At 45.6% G+C, this 20,914-nt stretch overlaps 1 protein-coding gene and 1 non-coding gene across 3 annotated transcripts; both read left to right on the forward strand.

Annotated features, from left to right (window-relative positions):
* Positions 1 to 929: 929 nt before the first annotated feature.
* On the forward strand, positions 930 to 20,729 carry Ets96B. Of its 2 annotated transcripts, none has more exons than XM_076373026.1 (8): positions 930 to 980; positions 5,916 to 6,027; positions 9,700 to 9,753; positions 13,483 to 13,627; positions 13,911 to 14,047; positions 18,275 to 18,774; positions 19,006 to 19,339; positions 19,583 to 20,729. In XM_076373026.1, the coding sequence occupies exons 1-8, from the start codon at positions 930 to 932 to the stop codon at positions 19,987 to 19,989; spliced, it is 1,740 nt and encodes a 579-aa protein (XP_076229141.1). In that variant the 3' UTR covers positions 19,990 to 20,729. The 2 variants fall into 2 exon arrangements, with proteins under 2 accessions (XP_076229141.1, XP_076229142.1); XM_076373027.1 differs by having other exon boundaries at positions 19,586 to 20,729.
* Positions 9,864 to 9,936, forward strand: TRNAK-UUU (transfer RNA lysine (anticodon UUU)). Its single transcript has one exon. It is a non-coding gene; the product is annotated as a tRNA-Lys (tRNA).
* Positions 20,730 to 20,914: the final 185 nt, after the last annotated feature.

Here is a 20,914-nt window from a genome sequence, read left to right on the forward strand (position 1 = left end):
CATCGTTGAATTCGCTAAAATCAAATATCGCAATGCAAAGAAGACACATTGGTATTAGATGATTATCAGCAGAAGCGAATACTAAACTAAAATCATCGTGTATACTTCCGGTATTCTAATCGCCGACCACAGGCAACGAATTTCCACGTAAACAAAGGGTGTCAACCCCCGTAACCAACAGAATTCATTATTAACTACGATCCAATTAATATTCATTCACAAAACCATACCAGTACGAAAGCAACAGCAGCTAAACGCGCTCGAGGACTACCTAGAAAATGATTAACGTTCACTTAATAATACCATATTCAACGTGTATACCTTATCAGAATATTTTACGCCGGTTTCCGGCACTCGATTTCGTCCTGGATCATCGAATCAATGAAACTTTCAAGCGACAATCCTTCCGTGAAAAAGAGATCCCAATCTTTCCATGGACAATCAGCTGCACGTGCAATTCAGGTTTGCATTGCTGCAACGTCGGAGACGCGATTCGCAAGATTATCTGAAAAGCCTGACCGTCGAGGAGTAGAGGTTCTCATAGGTGTTCTGGAGGCATGGTGCTTCGTAGGATGAGAGAAGGTCACCAATGGTTTTGAGGCTCCGCCTACCAAGCAGGGGTTGGAAGCAACCCCCTAGTCAGGGTAGCTCGCGCAGACCCGCTTTCTATATCACGCTGTGGGCGTAGACGTACCGTAGACACAACCCCCTCATGCATATACCCTGTCTTTTCGCTGTTCACCGAGATCAAATCACTCGTCTCAGTCCTATCTTTGATCTTGCCAGTGCAGCAACGTGACCCCGGTGGAACGCGAGCGACGGCTCGTCGTCGAATTCGATCGGATTATCAGTATCGGAATCGTTTTGTGGGCTGCTTGGTGACAAACGCTCGCGAGGAACCGTAACTCGGGAAGCTGCGGGAGAAGAGGATGAATCAGGATCAAGAGGTGCCCGCCGCGGCTACGGACTTGGCCAGATTGGTGAGGAAATGATTATTTAATTGGTGATCGAGTGTGATTATTCATTGTTTTGGAGCTGACGTTGCCGCAATATTAACCCTGCCGCAGTCCTTAGTTTGCACGTGTATTTCGAATATTATGAGGAAAGTTGGAATTTTTGTGCTATTCTCAAATCTGAAAGTATTCTGGGCAAAGTGGGAAATTGAAATTATTGAGAAAGATCTCGAGAATGCAACAGGCTTGAGAAAAATTCCCTTTCTGGGGTACTGCATGCTTGGAAACGAAAACTGCGCAGTGTTCTATATAGTATTGGAGACAAAATAAGTTAGACAAGCTAGCAAGCGTAGAATAGTAATGGATACTGGTTACGCAATTTTTATTAACAATAATGTAGAGTCTGTCAAACATGTACATAGGTGGTAATTTCGCATAGAAAATTTTATTCTATACGCATTCCAAAAGAACAGGATATAAATACGTTTTAAACGTTTTTCCTCGATAAGTATACCTAAACTTTGACGGTAGATCAGAATGATCCAGTATTTGCCAATCGTTCGAAGATTAATATCCCTATTACGCAGTCACCAAACCTCATATTCAATTATTCAACGGCTCCTGCATAATACAAGCCAACCCCCGCTCTCTAATTTCCAATCTTCCGATTCCTTTACTCTTCTTCTCTATCTTCTAAACGAGTCGAAATTTATCAAAACAACCTTAAAAAATGATCGAAATGAATGAACTAAAGTGTCACCTTAAAAACACAGATGGCAACATTACGCGAACTTCATTGGGAAACATTCAAACACCCAAAACTTAATAACATAATGACTCCATCAATAGAAGCCAGTATTTCTCCTTAAGTAACCCTAAAAAAACAACCATTGAATTCACACTTACATCCCACTACTCGATGATATTGTATCCTTCAAACTTATCAAAACAACCTTAAAAAATGATCGAAATGAATGAACTGAAGTGTCACCTTAAAAACACAGATGACAACATTACGCGAACTTCATTGGGAAACATTCAAGCATCCAAATCTTAATAACATAATGACTCCATCAACAAAAGTCAATCTTGCTCCTTAAATGACCGTAAAACACAACCATCCGATTCACACTTATATCCCACTACTCGATGTTTTATCCTTCGAAGATTAGCTGAATGGAAAGCCATGTCCCGTGACGTGGGTGTCCCGTTTCCGTTCTCTCCCTCGCGAGCCACTCGCCGACACAATGGAGTCATAACCGTGGACAGGAGTCATCGAAAGTCGGCGAACGTATAATGTACTCCACTGTCCGCGCGATGATCCTCGTATCGTCGAATTGCCGTAGCACGCGCCACCACGGTCCGATGGATCGTCCCACGGGTGCCACCCCTTTTGCGCCCTCTAAACACGTAATTGTCGCCGCCGTTCGACCCTCTGTCCTGCGATACAAGCGAGACCCGTGGGTGGTCGTGGCTCACCCCGCAGCCGAGGGGGGCAGCGACGAAGCCAGCTCGAGGAAACACTTGATTTATGTTTGTTGATTCTAAAAATCACTCGATTCCCACACACCCGCCTCGTACCCCAACCGGTGGTTAATTGACTCCCCCCATTCGAGAACGTTTCGCGGGAACATATGCTGCCACTCGAGGTTCCCATGATTAGGGACCCCTTCTATCAGCCCCCAGGCGTGTTACAGCGTGAAAATTTACCTGAACATATCCCTGGTGGATTGGGGAACTAGTTCGTCGGGGAATCGAAGAATTATGGGAAATGATAGCTCGGATAGTGTCCGTTCTTGTTTCAGTGGTGTTCGGGGATGATATTGTCGAATATTGGATGTACAGTGATCAAGGAAATTTTCTGTTTCCAGTGGTACGTCGAGATGGGAAAGTTCAATGCTAGCGTCGAAGGTCCAGAATCTTGATTCTTTGAACATAGATCATCAAAATTCGTTTCTTATGCGTCACCTTTCACTAACGTTCACAAAAAAATCTGATGTTGAATCACGAGCAATTACGTGTAAAGTAATATCCCACGTCATCCCGAAATTCTATAGTAAACAAAATCTTTTCAGTTCGAAAGCATTGTGACTTTTCCAACCGGGGGAAAAGATTCCTATCAACAGTCTTTCAATTCTCGCAACACCGCGCGCACAGTAGCAATTAGCAGATAGATTCTCGCGGGGCAACACGCTGTGATCATGACCGTTGTTACCTCACATTGTTCGCGAAACCGGCATTGTCTTCGCACCCTCTTCGAGTCAGCGACAGGCAGAGAAGAGGAAAAAAAGGGAGAGAGGCTTTCTCCAAGTGGCAACGCCTTCAGCCTCTCCTAATTGATAAAATTGGACTCTTCTCAATCTTCGAAGATTGGATCGTTAATGAATAGCTCCGCAATCGTAGCTCCCACCTCGTCTTATCCCTGAAACCTCAAGCATTCCGGGTTTCCCGAACATTTTGCATCCCGAAACGATCACCTGCGACTGGACACCGCGTTGCATGATGGTCCATGGCCCCGATAATCCGTTCGCGGACCCGCTATCGCAAAAAGTCGAGAGACAGGCAGGGGAGGATTCGGAACGTGTTGTCTGCTCGATGACTTTATTATAAACCGAACCGAAGTGCGCAATTACGAGGGTGGCGCACGAAAGGGAATTGGGGTGACGACCCCTCGCAGCATCATCGGGAACGATGGGGCGTTCCGGGCCCCCACTTTCATCCCCGCGAAACGATTCACGGGTATCTCGTTTTCACTAGGTACGAGGAAACGTTACCGGTTCGTTTGCTCGCGTACGGACCGTACCCCCGCAAGCGTGACGCACGGTTACGAACGATGTCTCTTACACGGGAACGATGGGAAAGGTCAGGGGAGAAAGAGCTAAAAGGGGTGGAGGGAGAGAGAGAGAGGTGGCAGGCAAACGGCACGCGACCGTGTTTGCGCGTTTGCCTTACGAGTCATTGCTTCCTGTACGCACTCGATTAACTTCTGATCGGCGAGATTACGATCGCTGGTAACGGTTTTCGAGTGTTCCGGTTTGCTCCGGGGGCAATCCGATTGAAATCGCGGATTCAATCTGTAAATCTTCGATGGACCGAAGTGTTGCGGAATTTCAGCCGACCGTTTAGCGAAACGGTCGATTCTATGAGATGACGATTAGAAAAATTGAGATTTAGTGTACGAGGAATGCAGGGATGTTACCAGTGATATTTGGTAACAATAAGAAATTGCAACGTTTGGAATTTGAAGTTTTCAGAGTCTAATTCGAGTTAGAAAGATTTGTTCATCGGTTCGACGTTTGACACTCCGCAAATGCGACACGATCGAACGATTCAGTGGTCTTAACTACAAGTTCGTTTCGACAGTGAGGAACCAACCACGGACGAGTCTCCATTTTATCGTTCGTTCAACACTGTCACAACGGCGGTCTTCACCTTCTCTCATATCGGGTTGGCGGGATTAAAGATTGAACGTAATATCGGGGAATGTAATTAAAATTTATATTAGGGGGCACAGCTTGCGGATTACGAGTGCTGAGCCATCACGGGGGACTAATTATAAATGACTATTAATTGCAATCAGAGGGGGAGACCAGGGACGAGGCAATGAACGTAAGACCGGGCCGCGAAAAAGGAAGTCGATTACGTCTTTATAAACGATAATATCCTGTCGAGTTAAACGCGAGAGAAAAACCGAAGGAAACTTAGCAATAAAGCGATTAAAAAGCGTAATCCCGCGAAAGTTGAAATCGGCGACATCTTTATTAATCCCCTATTTTTCTTTCGCTCGAAATATTGCCCGCCCGGTCAACAATATGCGATCAGAGGTTCGCGGAGACGTTGCAGTTTCGTTTTCCAATTTTTCCCTTTTTTTGTTCAATGTTAAAGTGTAAGCGATCGGCGCAAACCGCAGCGAAACTTCATAAAGGAGAAGTAGACGGCGACACGGCGTTATTGGAATTTCCAAAACCGGTAACCGGCTTTACCACTAGATTGCTCCGCAAGGAGGAAACCATCCAATCGTTCACCGGATGTCCTCCTCGCCTCCTCTAGCGGGTTCCCGCTCCTCTTCTTTCTCATTGTGCCGAGCTGCGCCGCTTTCGCTCACGGATCCAGCTACTCCTTTCTGCCCCCGCGACGGTCGCCATGTTCATTTTCGTCTTCCCTACGGTCTCTACATCAATTTCGTCCAGATTGTCTTCCCCTTTTTATTTTCTGCGGCGCGGGGTAGAAGACAGCCGCGGACCGACCCGAACGTTCACCTTCCTTCCACTTCCACGCTATTTCCATTCGTTATTGAAATCCGTTCGAAACTCAGCATTCGCACGATTCAAAGAAACATCAGAATGTTTAGAAGTTAGATATCCGCTTTGAGGTTTTAACTAATTGATTCACTACGCTGAACGAATATTAAAACCAATGAAAGTGATTTGAAGAATTAACCCTTGAACACTAGTATCTCGCTTCATTCCTGGAGTCAAGTTCCAGTTGAGCACAGAATTTCTAAAGTACCTTATACCTAATTTATAATAACAAGAACTACAGTAGGGATTACAAAGACAATGACTCGCGAAACGAGAAGCTTGTACCATTCCAATCGCAAAGCTCAGTAATTAGTTAACCGTCCGAGTGCCACGAGTCTGTAAAAACCGGTCGAAAAGTGCCAACCGGCGCGATTGCGCTTTCGTTTCAGTTCAGAACGTAAATTACACTTTTCTATTTTTATACGAAAAGATTGTAAACAGCGCGGTCATTTCGTTTTTCCATAAAAATAAATCATTAAAAGGAAGACGAATAAAGTTAATTAGATTCTCCGAACCGATAGACTGGCACTTTAGACAGTGCAACGGAGAAGCGCGATCGCGTTTGGCACTCAAACGGTTAAGCAGCTACTAGTTTATAATTACTTCCCCGCGAATCAAGGGTGTTGTTCGAAGTACAAGAAACACAATCCTATCCTTTCAGTCCGGCGAGGAATTCAGCAGACTGAGCGATCCGCTGCAAACAGTCGCCGCAGGATACTGTCCCGCTGACTATTCGGTGGGCCAGGCCAGCAACGAGGAGAAGCTGCACACCGGTAAGTGAAATCTCGACTCGGCGAACGTTTTTAGTTGATAAAAGTGGCGTGGAGGCAGAAACGCGCCCCGTCTTAGATCGACTTGAAATTACTCGTGTCCCGAGTTTCGCCGGGAATCGGGGAGAGAAAGTCGCGAAGGGCGGTCCGTTCAGGCCGCGCGCCATCCCCTTTCTCGGCACGATTTTGAAGTTCTTTGATACGACGTTACCCCGGAATGTCGACTCTTCGCCGTGACACGAAGTCCGGGGCCGCGTCCTCTCTTCCTACGGACGCTCACACACGAAGAAAGTTACCGAGAGAGAATGCAGGGAGAGAGAGAGAGAGAGAGAGAGAGAGGACGAACGAGGCTCGAAGAGCACGTGCAGAGGATGTACGCGAACTATGTACAACGGGGGCGAAGAAGGAACCACCCCCCGAAGAGAGGCTGTCACCGGCAGGCAACCAGTCGAGTCAATATCTTTATATAGTCGCATCAAGGACGATATTATTTTCTGCGGGTCCTCGGTGCAATTACGTTTCGAGACGATCTGAAAGTCTCGAAAATTGTCGACCTCGTTCCTCTAACAACGACAGCGTACGGTGGATTCGTTCAACGATACTGTTGCTTTGGAGATACACTGACAATCAAATCGTGATCTATTCCGTTTCCCTTGCCTGAATTGTGTATTACATTACTGTATATTACATCGTGTAATGTAACATTTATAAATATATGGTTTTTCATTTAAATTCGTGAAATTATATATTATTTATATAAAACAATTTATTGTTATATGCCATAGAAATGCATATTATTGTATATTATTGTATTACATTACCAGATTCTAAATTACCATCATTCACAGTCGCCTGTTTAAAAACCATCGAGGTCTTGAAGAGGCAAAGGGTTGTGATTCGAAGAGTCGATGGTAAAAGCGATGCCAGTCAGTTTTCTTCAGCCTTGACCCAGAAATCCACGCCGAGGTGCCTCGGGGCCGAATTCAATAAGCAACGTATTATCGCCGCAAAGAGCCCCATGGGGTAGTCGATGCCGGCTGTCGTACCCCCATAGGGCTCCGCGTACCACCCCACACTCGGGCGTCTGAGCACGGTGATTGACACTTTATATCTAACATTGGCATGCCGTGGTGTGAACCACCAGCCAGGATGGACCGCCTCCACCTAACTCAATCACAGCCTATAATGCTGCAATTTCTCTATCGTAATCGCGTTACGCCCCCTACCACCGCTCCACGTCCCCGCCGACGTGATTCGCCGTGAAGAAATATCGAAACCTGTCGCCTAAGGATCGCCGTTGAAAGAAACAACCTTTCGCCACCGCTCCGAACTCTGCCCTCCCGATCGGCTTCTCCTCCTTCGTTCCACGGGAAGGAAATCAGTCGAAGAGGAAACTTGTTACGCGACATCGCAACCGATCGTTGCAATTTCTATGGGATGTTAATTATTTAAGAGTATTCCAGTGAATCGTTTTTTTATATTCCTGCTTCCTGCGCTTCGATCGTGCCGCTTTTGATTCCGACGTGCGCGAAGGATTGTGAATTGGGGATTGCTCCTCGTGAATATTCGCCAAGTGTGATTTCTACAATGACGCGCAAGACGCAGCTTTGTCAAGGAAATCTTTGTCAGAGACAGAAACGGAGATTCTGTAAAAGTGAACGGTGATATCGTGTTCAGGGTGGAGGAAAATAATGAATATTATAGAATATTCAAGATCCAATGTAAATGACACGTTCCAGATCATTTCTGAGATATCGAATTACGTGAGGTTATTCTTTAAATCGTGGATCGTTCGAGTAACGGCAGGACTAATTTCCAGAACACGATGAGTACCAGCGAAGACACTTAATCCACAGGAACGTTGAAGAAAGATTGAAAATCCATTCACAAAGGAACATTATCGGAACAGTGCTGAGTGACATGGTGTAAGCGACTCTCGGGCTAAACAAATTTGTATCATCGACACGAGTTCGAGTCGTTATCCCGGCTCACGGTGAATCACTTTATTATCCACTGGGCTAAGTAAATTCGATTCGTCGGACGGGACTGCGGCTGCGAACAAAACGAGGTTACTGACAAGTGGCTACCCGTAGCGAATCCTAGAGGCCCATTAAACGGACCCCATGCAGCATCGCAGATATTCCTATCGTCTCATGCGCACTACGCTCGCCTGGAAGGGGTTGTTAGTCCGCCGTCGTGTAATCTGATCACACCCCAGATAGATGGTCTTTCATCGTGATATAACGACACAGAAATAATTTCTTACGTGTCACCGGGCACGAAATGTATACAGTATGCATTCAGTTTCACGTTAGGACTATTGATCGTGGGCGGTGAATTTCACTTATTCCATTAGATGTAGCAATTCATTCGGTGGATGGCTAAAATAAATTCGACGTTTATTTAAAGAAAACCATTACGCATCTAGTTCCCCGAAATGTATCCCTCATTTTACCGATGATTCTGTTTTACGTCCAATAAACATTGTTTACGGTGAAAATAGAAAATTCCGAAGGGGAGAAATTTGAGATGAATCTGTAATTGACTCGATGAGAATGTAGTAAATCTTGGATTTTCCTAAGAAGCATCTTTCTTTTCAGAAGTCTGAAAGAAACCAGAGATTTTAGTGTTAATAATACATACATCTGATTTAGTTTTACCGCCACACGGTATTGATCATCAAGGACAAGAAAAACCAGTCGATCTGTATAAGAAGGACGCGCTAAGAATAAAAATAGATTGACGTCGCAGTTTCCATGACAAAGAAGTATCTAACGAAGAAAATATAGTGTTACATGGAACATAAAATGTAATTCCATAATGGACAAACGTTTGCTCAATATTAATTGCGTGGGATATCTGTTTTCTGGCGTTGATGACTAACGAAACGGACATTCATCGAGTAACCGATATCAATGTAAATACGAGGCATTAATTTCGCCACGAGTTAATTATCCCCGAGCTACCATTAATCATTATACGGATCGGACGATATCATTATATTCCTTGTCGCGCTAAGAAAGCCGAGATTCCGGAACTATTATAAATAGACGTCGAACTTTATGTATTTACGAGAAATACGAGTGCATAGAAAAGTGCAAAAATATTAGTAAAAAATTAACAATGTTGTTACTTTATTTTCAACTTGTTAAGATTCTCAACACTTAGCCAACCGAATGGGGAGATCCACTTTTCACTTAGCAACGTATTGCCTTTCATTCTGTTCATCTTTTGTTTTGTTATTCAGCAAGTCTTGAAGTGGGATTATTTGCTTGTTTTTACAAAACACAGTTTCCAACCGAATTAATTGAATGATTTCGGTTGAAGGTAATGTAGCAGGTTGCAATTATAGTTCTTTTTAGGCGGTCGCGTAAATGTTAAGAGAGTAAATTAATTTCTATGTATTCTGTTCTTCTATACGTCACCTTCTTCTTCGAATTATAGATCATCTCCCCTCGTAGTTGAACGTTTTATCTAAAACTGGTCTTATCAGTGGAGTTACAGTTGCTCATATGGACTCAATACTGAAAAATCGATAAGACGTTTACGTAACTCTAAGTCACGTAATCTAATCGACCAAATAATTTCATAGAAGCATAGATCATTCAATGATATTATTGTTCATCGAATTTTTAATATAACAATTAATTAATTCCCTTCAAAATTTTATTTCAGAAAACGAAATATACTCTACCCAGGAATACAGGCAGGAATCTTGGCTTCAAGATGGTGAGTAACGTTTGTTATAAATAAATGCATTTTCATCGAAGTCAAATATTGAATTTTGGTTTAGAGAAGAGGCTGTTATTCACGTTATTTTGAGAAGGGTGATACCGACTGCCTGGATAGCTCAGTCGGTAGAGCATTAGACTTTTAATCTAAGGGTCCAGGGTTCGAGTCCCTGTTCGGGCGTTATTTTTTTTCAAATCTTCAATATTTTTTATGAAAATCACATCCTCGTATCGCTGCCAGTTTAATCGGACACCAGAGAGTAACAGAAAATGATTAAAATCTCGAAACTCCTTTAACTGTCGTAACAATGCAAGAACATTAGATGTGTTGGCAAGTGAATATAGAAATGACTCAGACACCGTGCTTTTCGAAACGAACAAGAATAATCCATTCATCGAGAAATAAAACCGCCGTCGGCGCGTCCGTAAATCTTCCTCGAAGACGATTAGCCACAGTGGCCGACCACTATCCGGAACATTAATTTTAATTACTTCGAGGAACTGTGATGTAATGCACGGTGGATGCAATGTAATAACAACCGGGGGTTCATATTTAAGGGCTGCCAGTGGAAAATCTGCGCTCACCCCTGGACGGTGAGTATAGCAGTTGATCGTTACCTAACGCCACGCAAACCAATCGCATTTCGTTCATTAACGATGAAAGTTAAACAATCTCCGTCCTATGACTTGTCTCTAGCGAACAAGATGGCGATGAATTTCTCGCGTGAACGATTTACAAACGACATTACATCTTTCATTCGCATTAGATTTGCGAGTAGAATGGCAGTGGGAAAAATGTATTGAAATAAAAGTGCACGTTGAGTTGTAACAGTTAGCAGACTTCCCACATCGGCCACATAATTTTCCATTTTCAATTCGCCGGAAATTTTCCGAGCGTTCCCCATCCGTTCGATCATGCAGCGACGCTTCGAGACTAAGTAATTGCTGCGTTCCAATAACATCAACTAGAAACATGTGCAACCCGAAGGAAGTCAATCTCCATAGACGCGGGAGTTGAACGGAAATGTTTCGCGCATGCAATTTGAGACCAATTTCGAAAGAACTTAGGATGCGGCTCGAATGATCAGAATCCTACAAACATCTTCCGCGACGAATGCTCGAGGCAATCTTCTCCGATACAACGAGTCTTTATCAAAAAGAAGTTCAACCATGATATATCAAATTTCTCCTTCCATTACTGTAATATTGCAAACATAACCAGAAATTCGAATTTTCCCGACTGCAATAAACCATAATATTTGGTAACAGATCTAATATAAATATTTACAAACCCGAATAACACAGAAACGCCATGACTGCATTCAACGAAAAGCAATTTATCCTCAACGTCAAATTCATTCAAAAAACACGTAAAAATCTGCGTTTACGTGAACGTCCATAGTTCAATACGCAATTAAACTACATTTCTATGAAATAGATTTATGTCGGATGCAGGGAAGACGATCTTAACGATCCGTCGAGCGTCTGAAGAATCGAATCGCGTTTTATCGAGCGAAGTCGATCGTTTTTCTCGATCGAACGTTGCTCTAAAGGGGACAGTGGAGGCGCGTGTCGCGCCGGAAGTGGAGGCGCATCGTTGCAACGGCACGTGGGGGTGGGTCCGCGTCTAATGGGGCCGTCGACGATTTTGCGCGGCCGAGGGTGCGCCCCCCGATAAATCAAACAGACCTCCCGGCCCGTGGGAAGCATAAGTCGGAGGCCTCCGGCGATCATTGTATTTGCAAACATCGGAAGTTTACTTGCTGCCGGATCGCCGCCGAAAAGACTCGTACAGATTGTGTAATCGACCGAACCCGGTTCCCCGGAAAATTCCGTTTGATCAGCGATAATCGGCCCACATCGACAAAAATTTTATTCTTTGCATCGCGGAGATCGTAAGCCCGTGATTACAGTTCGAAAATTAGGAAACGCCTTTGAGGAATTTCGTCGTTCAACGATTTTGTTACCAATAGCTGGAGATTCTATTTAGGAATCTAGCAAGATAACTCATTCACTGTGCTAATATCGATCTTCCGAGGGATGATCACATTAAGAAGATAATAAAGCTACAATCTGGAAGACTCGAAAGTTTCTTTGAATAATTTCGCGTTGACGAAGGATTCAATTTATCGATGGAATAAGATAAAATGGAAATTTTGATTATCACTGTTGACAATACAGATGATACTGATCGTAGACTCTGTTGATACAGGGGATGATCGCATGAAGAAGAGCAACAACGATCCGAGGATCCTTTGAAAACATGTTGTGTCATCAACAACAGGTTCTATTTATTACAAAGAGGGCAAGATAAAATCAACGCGCGTTCACCGTGATAATATCGATCATCCCCGCGAGAGGTTGAGCGCAGGGCCGAGCGAAGTGAAATACCAGAGCGTGCACAATGTTGCTCTTTCCCATCCGGCCCGTTCTCCCGTTACATTGGCGCAAAACCAGCCGTAACAGCAAACTAGCAAACAATGCTTTGAATAAAAGTTTATTGGTAAATCTGGGTCCGCGGATCGGCGTGTTTGCCCCGCGCGCGGCTCGTTCCGATTGTTTGCGCGCGTATTACGTACACAAATCCGGATGATAAAGGGGGCGGCGAAAGGTTCGATGGGGGATGGTCTCTCGCAGCCGCGGAACAGCGAATAAAATTAACCGGTAGAAGAGCAAATTTGACCTTGTAATATAGCACATTACAAACGTATAACATTTGATGATTCGCAATTACTCGAATATCACTCCTCTTCTGTTGACTCAGCGAGAGGGCAGGATAGAAAGAGGGATACTTCGCGCGCGGATCATAACCGGGTATGTTAATCGAGCTTCTAATTCATTTCTGATGAACCGCTGTAACTTTTCTCGCGGTTCACAACGAGAATTTCGAAACGATGTTCCCTCTGTTGCATTAACGCGTGCACAGGGGATGAGAGACGTGTATTCGAGAGCATATAGACATTATCTGTCGCCCCCTCTGGCCGTTTGCTCGTCTATTCCAGCCGTATCGAAATGTTTACGGGATACTGGGAGCATCGGCGGAAGGTTTCGCGAAATTTTCGAGATTTGTAGATGAAACTGTCATTTTTGTAGATTCTTCTGTGCAGGTTGATGCGTTCTCGTGGGAACTCGATGACATTCCTTTGGATTTGTATTTTTTGGAAAGTTTTAGGTTGATTGCTGCTTCGAGGAACAGAAATTTAATGATTAGAAATGTTGTAATATTGAAGTTCGAGCAAACGCGAAGGTTTTGGTTAGTAATTCAGGGGTTGAAACACGAACGTTGTAGATTGGATACGATAATCGATGGAGCTTCTTGAAAAAGGGGGTGGTAGTAAGAGGCGGAGGGTGGAAAAATCGTTTGGACTTAGTATAAAGTGCTTCCCCGTGTAACGCGATATCGATAATCGACGGGAATCTTCTGTTGATTCTTTCTTGCCGCTTTAAAAACATCAGCCCCCGGCAGTTTGCTACCTTTTTTAATAAAGTCTCGATATTGCTGGCACAAGGTTGTCGGGGGATTTCATTAACGGCAGTGCAGATCAATTTCAAGATAGTAATAATAAGAGTAGCAACGTTATCTTCGTTGCATTTACCAGAATAAAATACTTGTGACGAAAAGTGATCAGGTTTAATTCACTCTTAAATTAAGAGTACAGTATTGTGGGGCGTTCTATAAATTTTCTCGGAATCTTCCATTGAAAAGTAGTAAACTGGTCTTTTTCAGATACCAACGTAAAGCAGGAATCCGCGAATTGCAGGAGGATCAGCGATGCAAGTTACGCGCAGTATCAAGCGTCCGTCAGCCATCCTCACGGCCAAAACAGCACCTTCCTCGATCTGGATCCGGAGAATCGCTCGAATTGCTTCGGGTAAGGCTTGGATCATTCTCGAACACCACTATAATCAATACAGTAACGTAACTGAACACTGTAAACTACTAGAAATTGTCGAAACATGAAAAACTCTTAGTAGAAAATCTTTCAAAGTGAAAATTCCTCTAAAATGTAATGGCAATCGCAGTCAAACTTCCACTATAGAAAATCCAATTCTACCACTATTCTTTGTCACAAATTAGCGTTTAACATTCTCAATTGGCACGAGTATCCGCAGAAAAATTAGAAAGCAGCTAGAAATCTTGTTTTCTTTGCATAGAGCAAGCAAACTGACTTCGCAGACGAGCGAGGCAACGAAAAGCGTCGCGGTGAAGGAAGAGCCGGCGGACAGGGGATACGGCGAGCCGATTTCCGTCGCCGCCATACCGACGACGACGGCCCAAGACACGCGAAACAGTGAGTAACTGAATCATTTCTTCATTAACGACACGAGGCGCCATTCTACAGATAATATTCAGCACGGTCGACGCTACGACAAATCGAGCTTTCTGACCCAGTGATTCCCTGATCTTAAACGTGCACCGTGACAAATCTCTTGACAATGGACCCATGTGGCGGGGCGCTACCCCACGTGTCCCATAAATAACTGGAGCACAGTGGCAGTGCTCGATGTGTTTCCGTCCATTAATCGAACCCCGGCTCGTGCTCTTCTTCCGGTTCCTCTTCTTGGAACGTCTCCGCTACCCTTCCAGCCTCGTTCCATGTTTTATCATAATCGAGCGCTTGGAAATCGGGCCAATTCGACATTAGAGGTATACACCTGTATGGTAAATATTAAAATGATAACTTTTGGAGTTTGTCGAGAAGTTACGCCTTCGATAGAAAATTGTTTTACTATTGCTTTCATTTTCTGTTCGATTTTGAATGAAATACGTACCTCATCCCGATTTTCAAAGTTTCCCCTTACTACTATTCGAAAATATTCAGTATCCAACGATACCGCAAAACGCGCAACCGAACAATTGTATTCAGGGTCTTTTGCATAAAGTATCGTGAACAGAGTCCACCAACTGCCGGCGAACGTTGCAACGCGAAACGTAATCCTGCGCGGCATGCTCGCCGGTGCACCGGACTCGCTGACGCGTGACTAAGTACGCGTAAGTGAATAATTGAAGAATGCTTTCAACCCGAGAGAGCTACAGCGCCGGGGGCAAGGGGAAAAGGAAGACAGAGGATCGCAGAATCCAGCGAAAGCTGCTAAACGAAGGAAAGAGCATGGAATTCTGTCCCAGGGGAGAAGCAACGAGACTGAGCTTTTCTTCGGGCCGGGGAACCTAGTTGAAACTCCGCGTCGCGGGCCGAACGTTGCTTCCAGGAACTCGCGTCGATGCGCTCGCAACACTGACGGACCCCCGACGATTACGTTAATGGAGTTACTATAGGGTGGAAGGTTCGTCTCGCTGAAAGAAACGCGCCGCCAGCTTTCCTAGATCACGAGCAATCACCTAATAGACCTTCGACGAGGAGATAGACAACGTGTTACCAAAGGTTCAGCCGACGCGTCAGGTCTGCAAGCTCATGGTTCGTAATCGGAACGATGATTAGACTTCTTCGTTTATTCACGCGGACGAAAACGAAAGCTTCGGGAAGCTCGGGGCACGCTCGCCGGGCCGACACAGGCCGGGCCGTACGCCCGTCTACTTCCAAGTCACCCGGGAATTATGCTTCTACTTCTCTTCGCGTAATTCCTCCCTACCATTAAGCCGTTTCCATTATTTAGCAGCAGTTTAGATTAATAATAGGATCGTTGGCGTATCGGTGTTATCGATAGACGCTGACACGTGTGCGGCGTTAGCAATTTCCGCGGAGTTTGCTTCGCGAGGAAAATATGGTACTTTACAATTTTGGATATTGGAATTTTTGCTCGGCGAATCTAAGGGCTTGAAGAATCGTTGTTTTACTTGGTATCAGAATAATTTTGCATCGTATTTATAAATAGTTCGTTTGAGTATCTTCGCAAATCGAATCGCCAATTTTCAAGAATGCAGGACGCGATGACAAGAGTATTCCGCAAATCGAGCGATCCGTTTGAAACCACCGATCGAGAAATGTCACGGGGATCAACGGCACGAACCCTGAACATCCCGCAAACCGACGGGCCGTCATCGTATCAGGTGGAATAGTAATAACCGGTTAATGGCTGCAGATTGGTCGCCGCCCTACTAATTAATACGTGCACGAGGATCACGGGGATTACAGGTGGTCAAGTCCCGGGTCGGCCGGCGATCGCGCGCGTTCCGCGAAAATTACCATCGGCGCGCGAAGAAGTTCGTGTCTGCTTTGAATAAATAACAAAACCTCGCCGTGAGTAATTGCGCCGTTCGCCGCGATCATCTCCGTTCAACTTGATACGCGATCCACGTTGATTTCTCGTTGTTCGACGTGCACGGGCGCGGGCAAGGAGGGACGGACAGAGAAAGACAGACGGGGCTTCGGTGCGTCAGGTGGGTGGAAAATGGAGCTTGCATTATTAACCAGCCTCTACTCCGGAATTCGGGGATCAAGCGGACAGAGACGGAGGGATAAAGGCTCGCCTCGTTGGAGAAAACGAGAAAGATAGAGGGCTGGGACCGCGGGGGAGAAGCGTCGCGTGAAATAGAACAAGAGCGGGGGCGTGAGAGGAAAGAAGATAGCTGATTCTCGTCTGAGAGTGGACGAGTGGAGGCCGTCCTCTTTTCCGTGCAACCCTTCTGCGCACCGCCCCTGACCAGTCCCGGCTTCAACCCTTTTCCTGCTCGGTACATCGCCACCGGTTTCATCAGCTCGCGATTAATTTTAATCTAAAACTACCCGCAAAGCCTCTGGTCCCGCTTGCACGTTGAGGTCGACCCCCTTTCACCGCCCGCTCTTCGGAGAGAGTGCCAGATTGGCCCGCAGCTTTCAGCCCCCTGCACCTCCGCAGCCGCCGCCGTTGTCTGTTTCATCTGCACGGGGAACGGGGGGATGATCCGACCGACGTTTGCCGGGCGAGGAAGGTAAAGCTAACTCGCCGACACGATTAAACCCCGGCTAACCCTTCCTGTTGATTTTCTTCAGTGATCCAGCGTAATTACGGATAGAAAAAGGGAGGAGGCGGGACGGGGGTCCGGGTAATTGGAGAGATACCTGTGAGATTCTGTTTCCCTTTGTTTTTTCGCGATGCGAGAGAAGTCTGAGCGAGCTGCGGTTTGAAGTTGAGGTAACGTTCTTGGAGGGTTGCTTATTGAGTCGGCATTGAGATTTGATTGTAGTAGAAGCTTCAGTTTCTAAGATACTTCTTTCGTATATTAAGGGTTGATCTGTGGTTGCTTTGATCTTAGATCCTTGTTATTTCGGATACTTTCCAATTTAGGTCTGAGTTTCAAACTGTCGTATTTTAATGAAGTAGAACTAACAAGATGTTTGATTCTCATGTAAAACGTCGCGACCGACGTGTCATTGGATACAAGACCGAAGGCAATCAATTCCGAAGAATATTCCCGAAGAAGTTTCGGTGTTTTAATTGCCGGGCGAAAGGGGTGCGGCGCGGGCCGGCGCGACGGAGTCGCATTCCGGCTCGATATCGGAAGAGGGTTCTCAATTTTTCAATATTCCCCGTACACGACTTGGAACGTAACCGGATTACGGTTCGAGAATAGCTTTTTCGGCTCGAGGGACCGCGCGCGGGTGGATCGGCGGGATGCCGGCGGTGTTTGCCGCTCCCTGGGTAGGAGAGCGCCCGATTAATATACATATCGCGCGGAGCTCCGCGCGGTATTTCAGGCGGTGCCGCCATCCGCGAGCTTCGCCGAGCCGGCAACCCCGTGGGCTTTGAATATCAACCAATTTCCTGCCGATATTTGTGTGACGAGCACTTCACCGGCAACCGCGCGTGAGTGCAATCGCTAATACGTCGCCCGTTCCTCGTCCCCTCCTCGGGATCTTGCTGATCATCCTCGCTCTTTCCTTTGCACCCTGGGATCTATATGCTGCATCGATCTTTCACTTTAATCTCCAATAAAAACCTACTTCGCTCACCTGCTAGGGAGAGAACCGAAGGATTCATCAGGTATACCTACTTGATCGTTCGTTGATGCTACTCTATCAGTGGCAACAATTCAAAGATTGATCAAAAGCATGTGGATATGTATTCCTGAATCTCTGTAGATCATTGTTTGGTCTGCCAGCGACAACGGAAGTTGGTGTAATAAATATATACCTACATACATAGCCTACTAGCTGAAAGATTGACTGATCTATTCGGTCCTTCGTAGACAATGACTTACAAGGGAAGTTGTTGAACCCGGAAGTTTGAAAAGTGATGTAATTTTGTGTGAGTAAGTCGAATCTAATATTGCAATTTCCTTTTTGCTGCTGAATTTTACTTTAAGGGCTGAAACCACCCCTCGAAGGAAATGCAAATTTTTATTTCCGTGGATTATCTTGAACGGTAAGAGATAGCGAAAGTTTAAACAAACGATACATTCTTGTCCATGCAATTGCAAACTAAAATTTTCATGAATTTTGGTAAATTGTAATGTATTAGGCTTCACTTACTCTACTGCACAGAGTTTCATAATTTTTTGAATTTCCGAGTTTGAACTTCCCTTGTCAGCGTATCAGCAACAACCGAAAGATTGACCGAATACACTTGGTGCTCCCTAGACAACAACTTGGTCTACCAGCAGCAACAATATGGAAGCGGAACGAGGAACAGTAGAGGTTCGCCGTCGCCCAACAGACCAGCCAGCACGTCTTCGGCAGCTTCCCAATGGCAGTCGACTGTGTCAGCGTCCACCGACGCTTTCTTTCCGCGGCAAGAGAACTGGAGTTCGGATGTGTACGGCAGAAGAAGCGTGACCCCCACGTGGACGGAGCTTGGTGCTCAATTAGACAGCAGGAACCCGTCGTGGGAGAGACAGGGGAACTGCTACCAGAAGAAAGGCTCGCCCAGCTCGTGGAACGCGGACTATGCTGGCAAAAGGCCGTCGTCGACGACCGGTGTGTCGCCGTGGAGCGAGATGACAGTGGGATATCAGCAGCAACGACGTGGATCGCTTCAGCTTTGGCAGTTTCTAGTTACGCTCCTAGACGATCCTGCGAACGCGCCGTGTATTGCGTGGACGGGTCGCGGAATGGAGTTCAAGCTTATAGAACCGGAAGAGGTAAGGAACATGGGTAATTTTCATTCGTTTTCGATAGTCGTTGGTAAAAGTTATACTAATAAAATGGAAGTTGTTAATATTAGTCTTAGAGGATCAATGAAATCTATTTAAAATCTTCAAACTTTGCACACTTTGGACCAAAGAACAATTATAAGATAAAGGATTGACTACATCGAAGTTCTACCCTTCGCAGAACAGAATTTGACGTTCCCGTTTCATTCTTTTCTTCAGGTAGCTCGTAGATGGGGTGTCCAAAAGAACCGTCCTGCGATGAACTACGATAAACTCAGCAGATCGCTGAGGTATTACTACGAAAAGGGTATAATGCAGAAAGTAGCGGGTGAAAGATATGTGTACAAGTTCGTGTGCGATCCGGAAGCCCTGTTCAATATGGCGTATGGCACGGGAGGGTCGTCGAGTCTTCCCAGCGAAGTACAGAATGGCGTTCGAAGCCAGTCTATATCTAGTAAGATATCCACTACGAACGATGTCTCCGAGCTGGGAAAACATTCTGCCAATGGCTATGGGGACGCTGTTCTTGCCATGTACTCGAACACTGCAGCGGGTGAGCCTTTTGTATACCATTTAGTTCCCTAACGCTAGGTCTATGGACTTTCATTGTATAGTTTGTTCTATTGTCTTTAGAAAAACTGATGTGCTCACATTCAAATCAACGTAAATGTTTACCGAATGCTTATAAAATTCAATATGCGTCAAGCTGACGCGTTCTCTGAATCTAGTGTTAAACAGTGATGTTCTTTGCGCATTTTTCACGTGATTGTCGCTATTTATTGTTTTCCTATGTCAGCAGTGTACGGATCGTCCAGCCTGCACCATTTGCACCAGTACCTAGGTGGCAACGACGGTTTCAAGACACCTTCGAACAGATATCATCCCCATTACTCGCACGAGTACAATAGCGCCCATCATCATCCTCCGTCAAGCTACGCGGAGACCTTTTTAAACTACGGCCGCCTATCTAGCCACGAAACACCAACGGAATCGAGGACTCAGGATTTATCGAGGATCCCGTACTGCCAAGAGACCGACGGCATCACCAGGGAACGGGAAACCTCGTCGATTTTATACGATGGCGTGCAGAGAACGCAATTACCGGCCGCGCCGCAGCCAACCTTGCTAGATGCCACCACCACCAGCTCGAAGATCGAGCAAACTTCGTACGCCTGCCTCGGCGTTGGCAGTTGCGTCTGCTGAATCTTCATCTATCTTCTTTATCGGAAGACGACAAGTCGGAGATTGACGTACGAACGACGACTACGGTTGGAATAGAGGATTGATTCGTTGCCATCGTCGAACGGTACGGCAGGAGCTGACTCCCGTAAAGATGGCCGATCCTCTTTTCTCTGTAGTCGCGAATCGTTTTGAGACTTGTGCATAATATACGTGAGAAATAAATGCAACGTATAGCGTGCACAGGTGACAGATGAAACGCGCGATTCGTCATCCACGGTGCAACCAGTCTGCACCCGGTACCACTAGATCGTTTTAGGGGAAGGGAGGATGAATGGGAATGGCCATTTTTGGTACCGCAAGAGGGGAGGATGGAAAATTTTGAATTACCAAATGAATGATAGCCATTCTCAGTGATCCATCCTCTTTAGCGCCTATAGAATCGAAATTTAGAGAATCGAACCCTCCAAATAGACTACCTGGAAATCCTTAGCTAGTCCAGTTCGTTGGACCTAGAGGAACTTCGTGGTACACGGATCGAATCGCGCGATTCCGTGGATCGTGTAAATAGGTTTCGAGATGATAGAACCCTGAAGGCAGGGGCACGAATAATCGATCGGCCATATCGGTTAAGCACCATGTAGACCGGAGGATCTAATCGCTTGTGATCGTTGTCGCGAGTCCAAGTAGTTCACCGCTGGATACGCTCTGTAATTTCTGTAAATATGAAATAAATCTTTATCGAAAGAACAGGCTCGGCAGTCGTCATTACCGAATTTATCCAGTTACGTCAGCGGCCAGTGCGAAGTCCCGCAGCTTTCTCATTGATAGATGGAACAGAGGAACGCGGCGAGTCGTTCCCGATTAGCATAAGCGATTATGCCTCTGACCTAGACACGTTGGAAACGCGACGCATCGTTTTCTGAGCAACTTTTTTCCCGCGACCGGC

Source organism: Nomia melanderi, chromosome 13, assembly GCF_051020985.1.
Source record: "Nomia melanderi isolate GNS246 chromosome 13, iyNomMela1, whole genome shotgun sequence".
In the NCBI taxonomy this organism is placed as follows: domain Eukaryota; kingdom Metazoa; phylum Arthropoda; class Insecta; order Hymenoptera; family Halictidae; genus Nomia; species Nomia melanderi.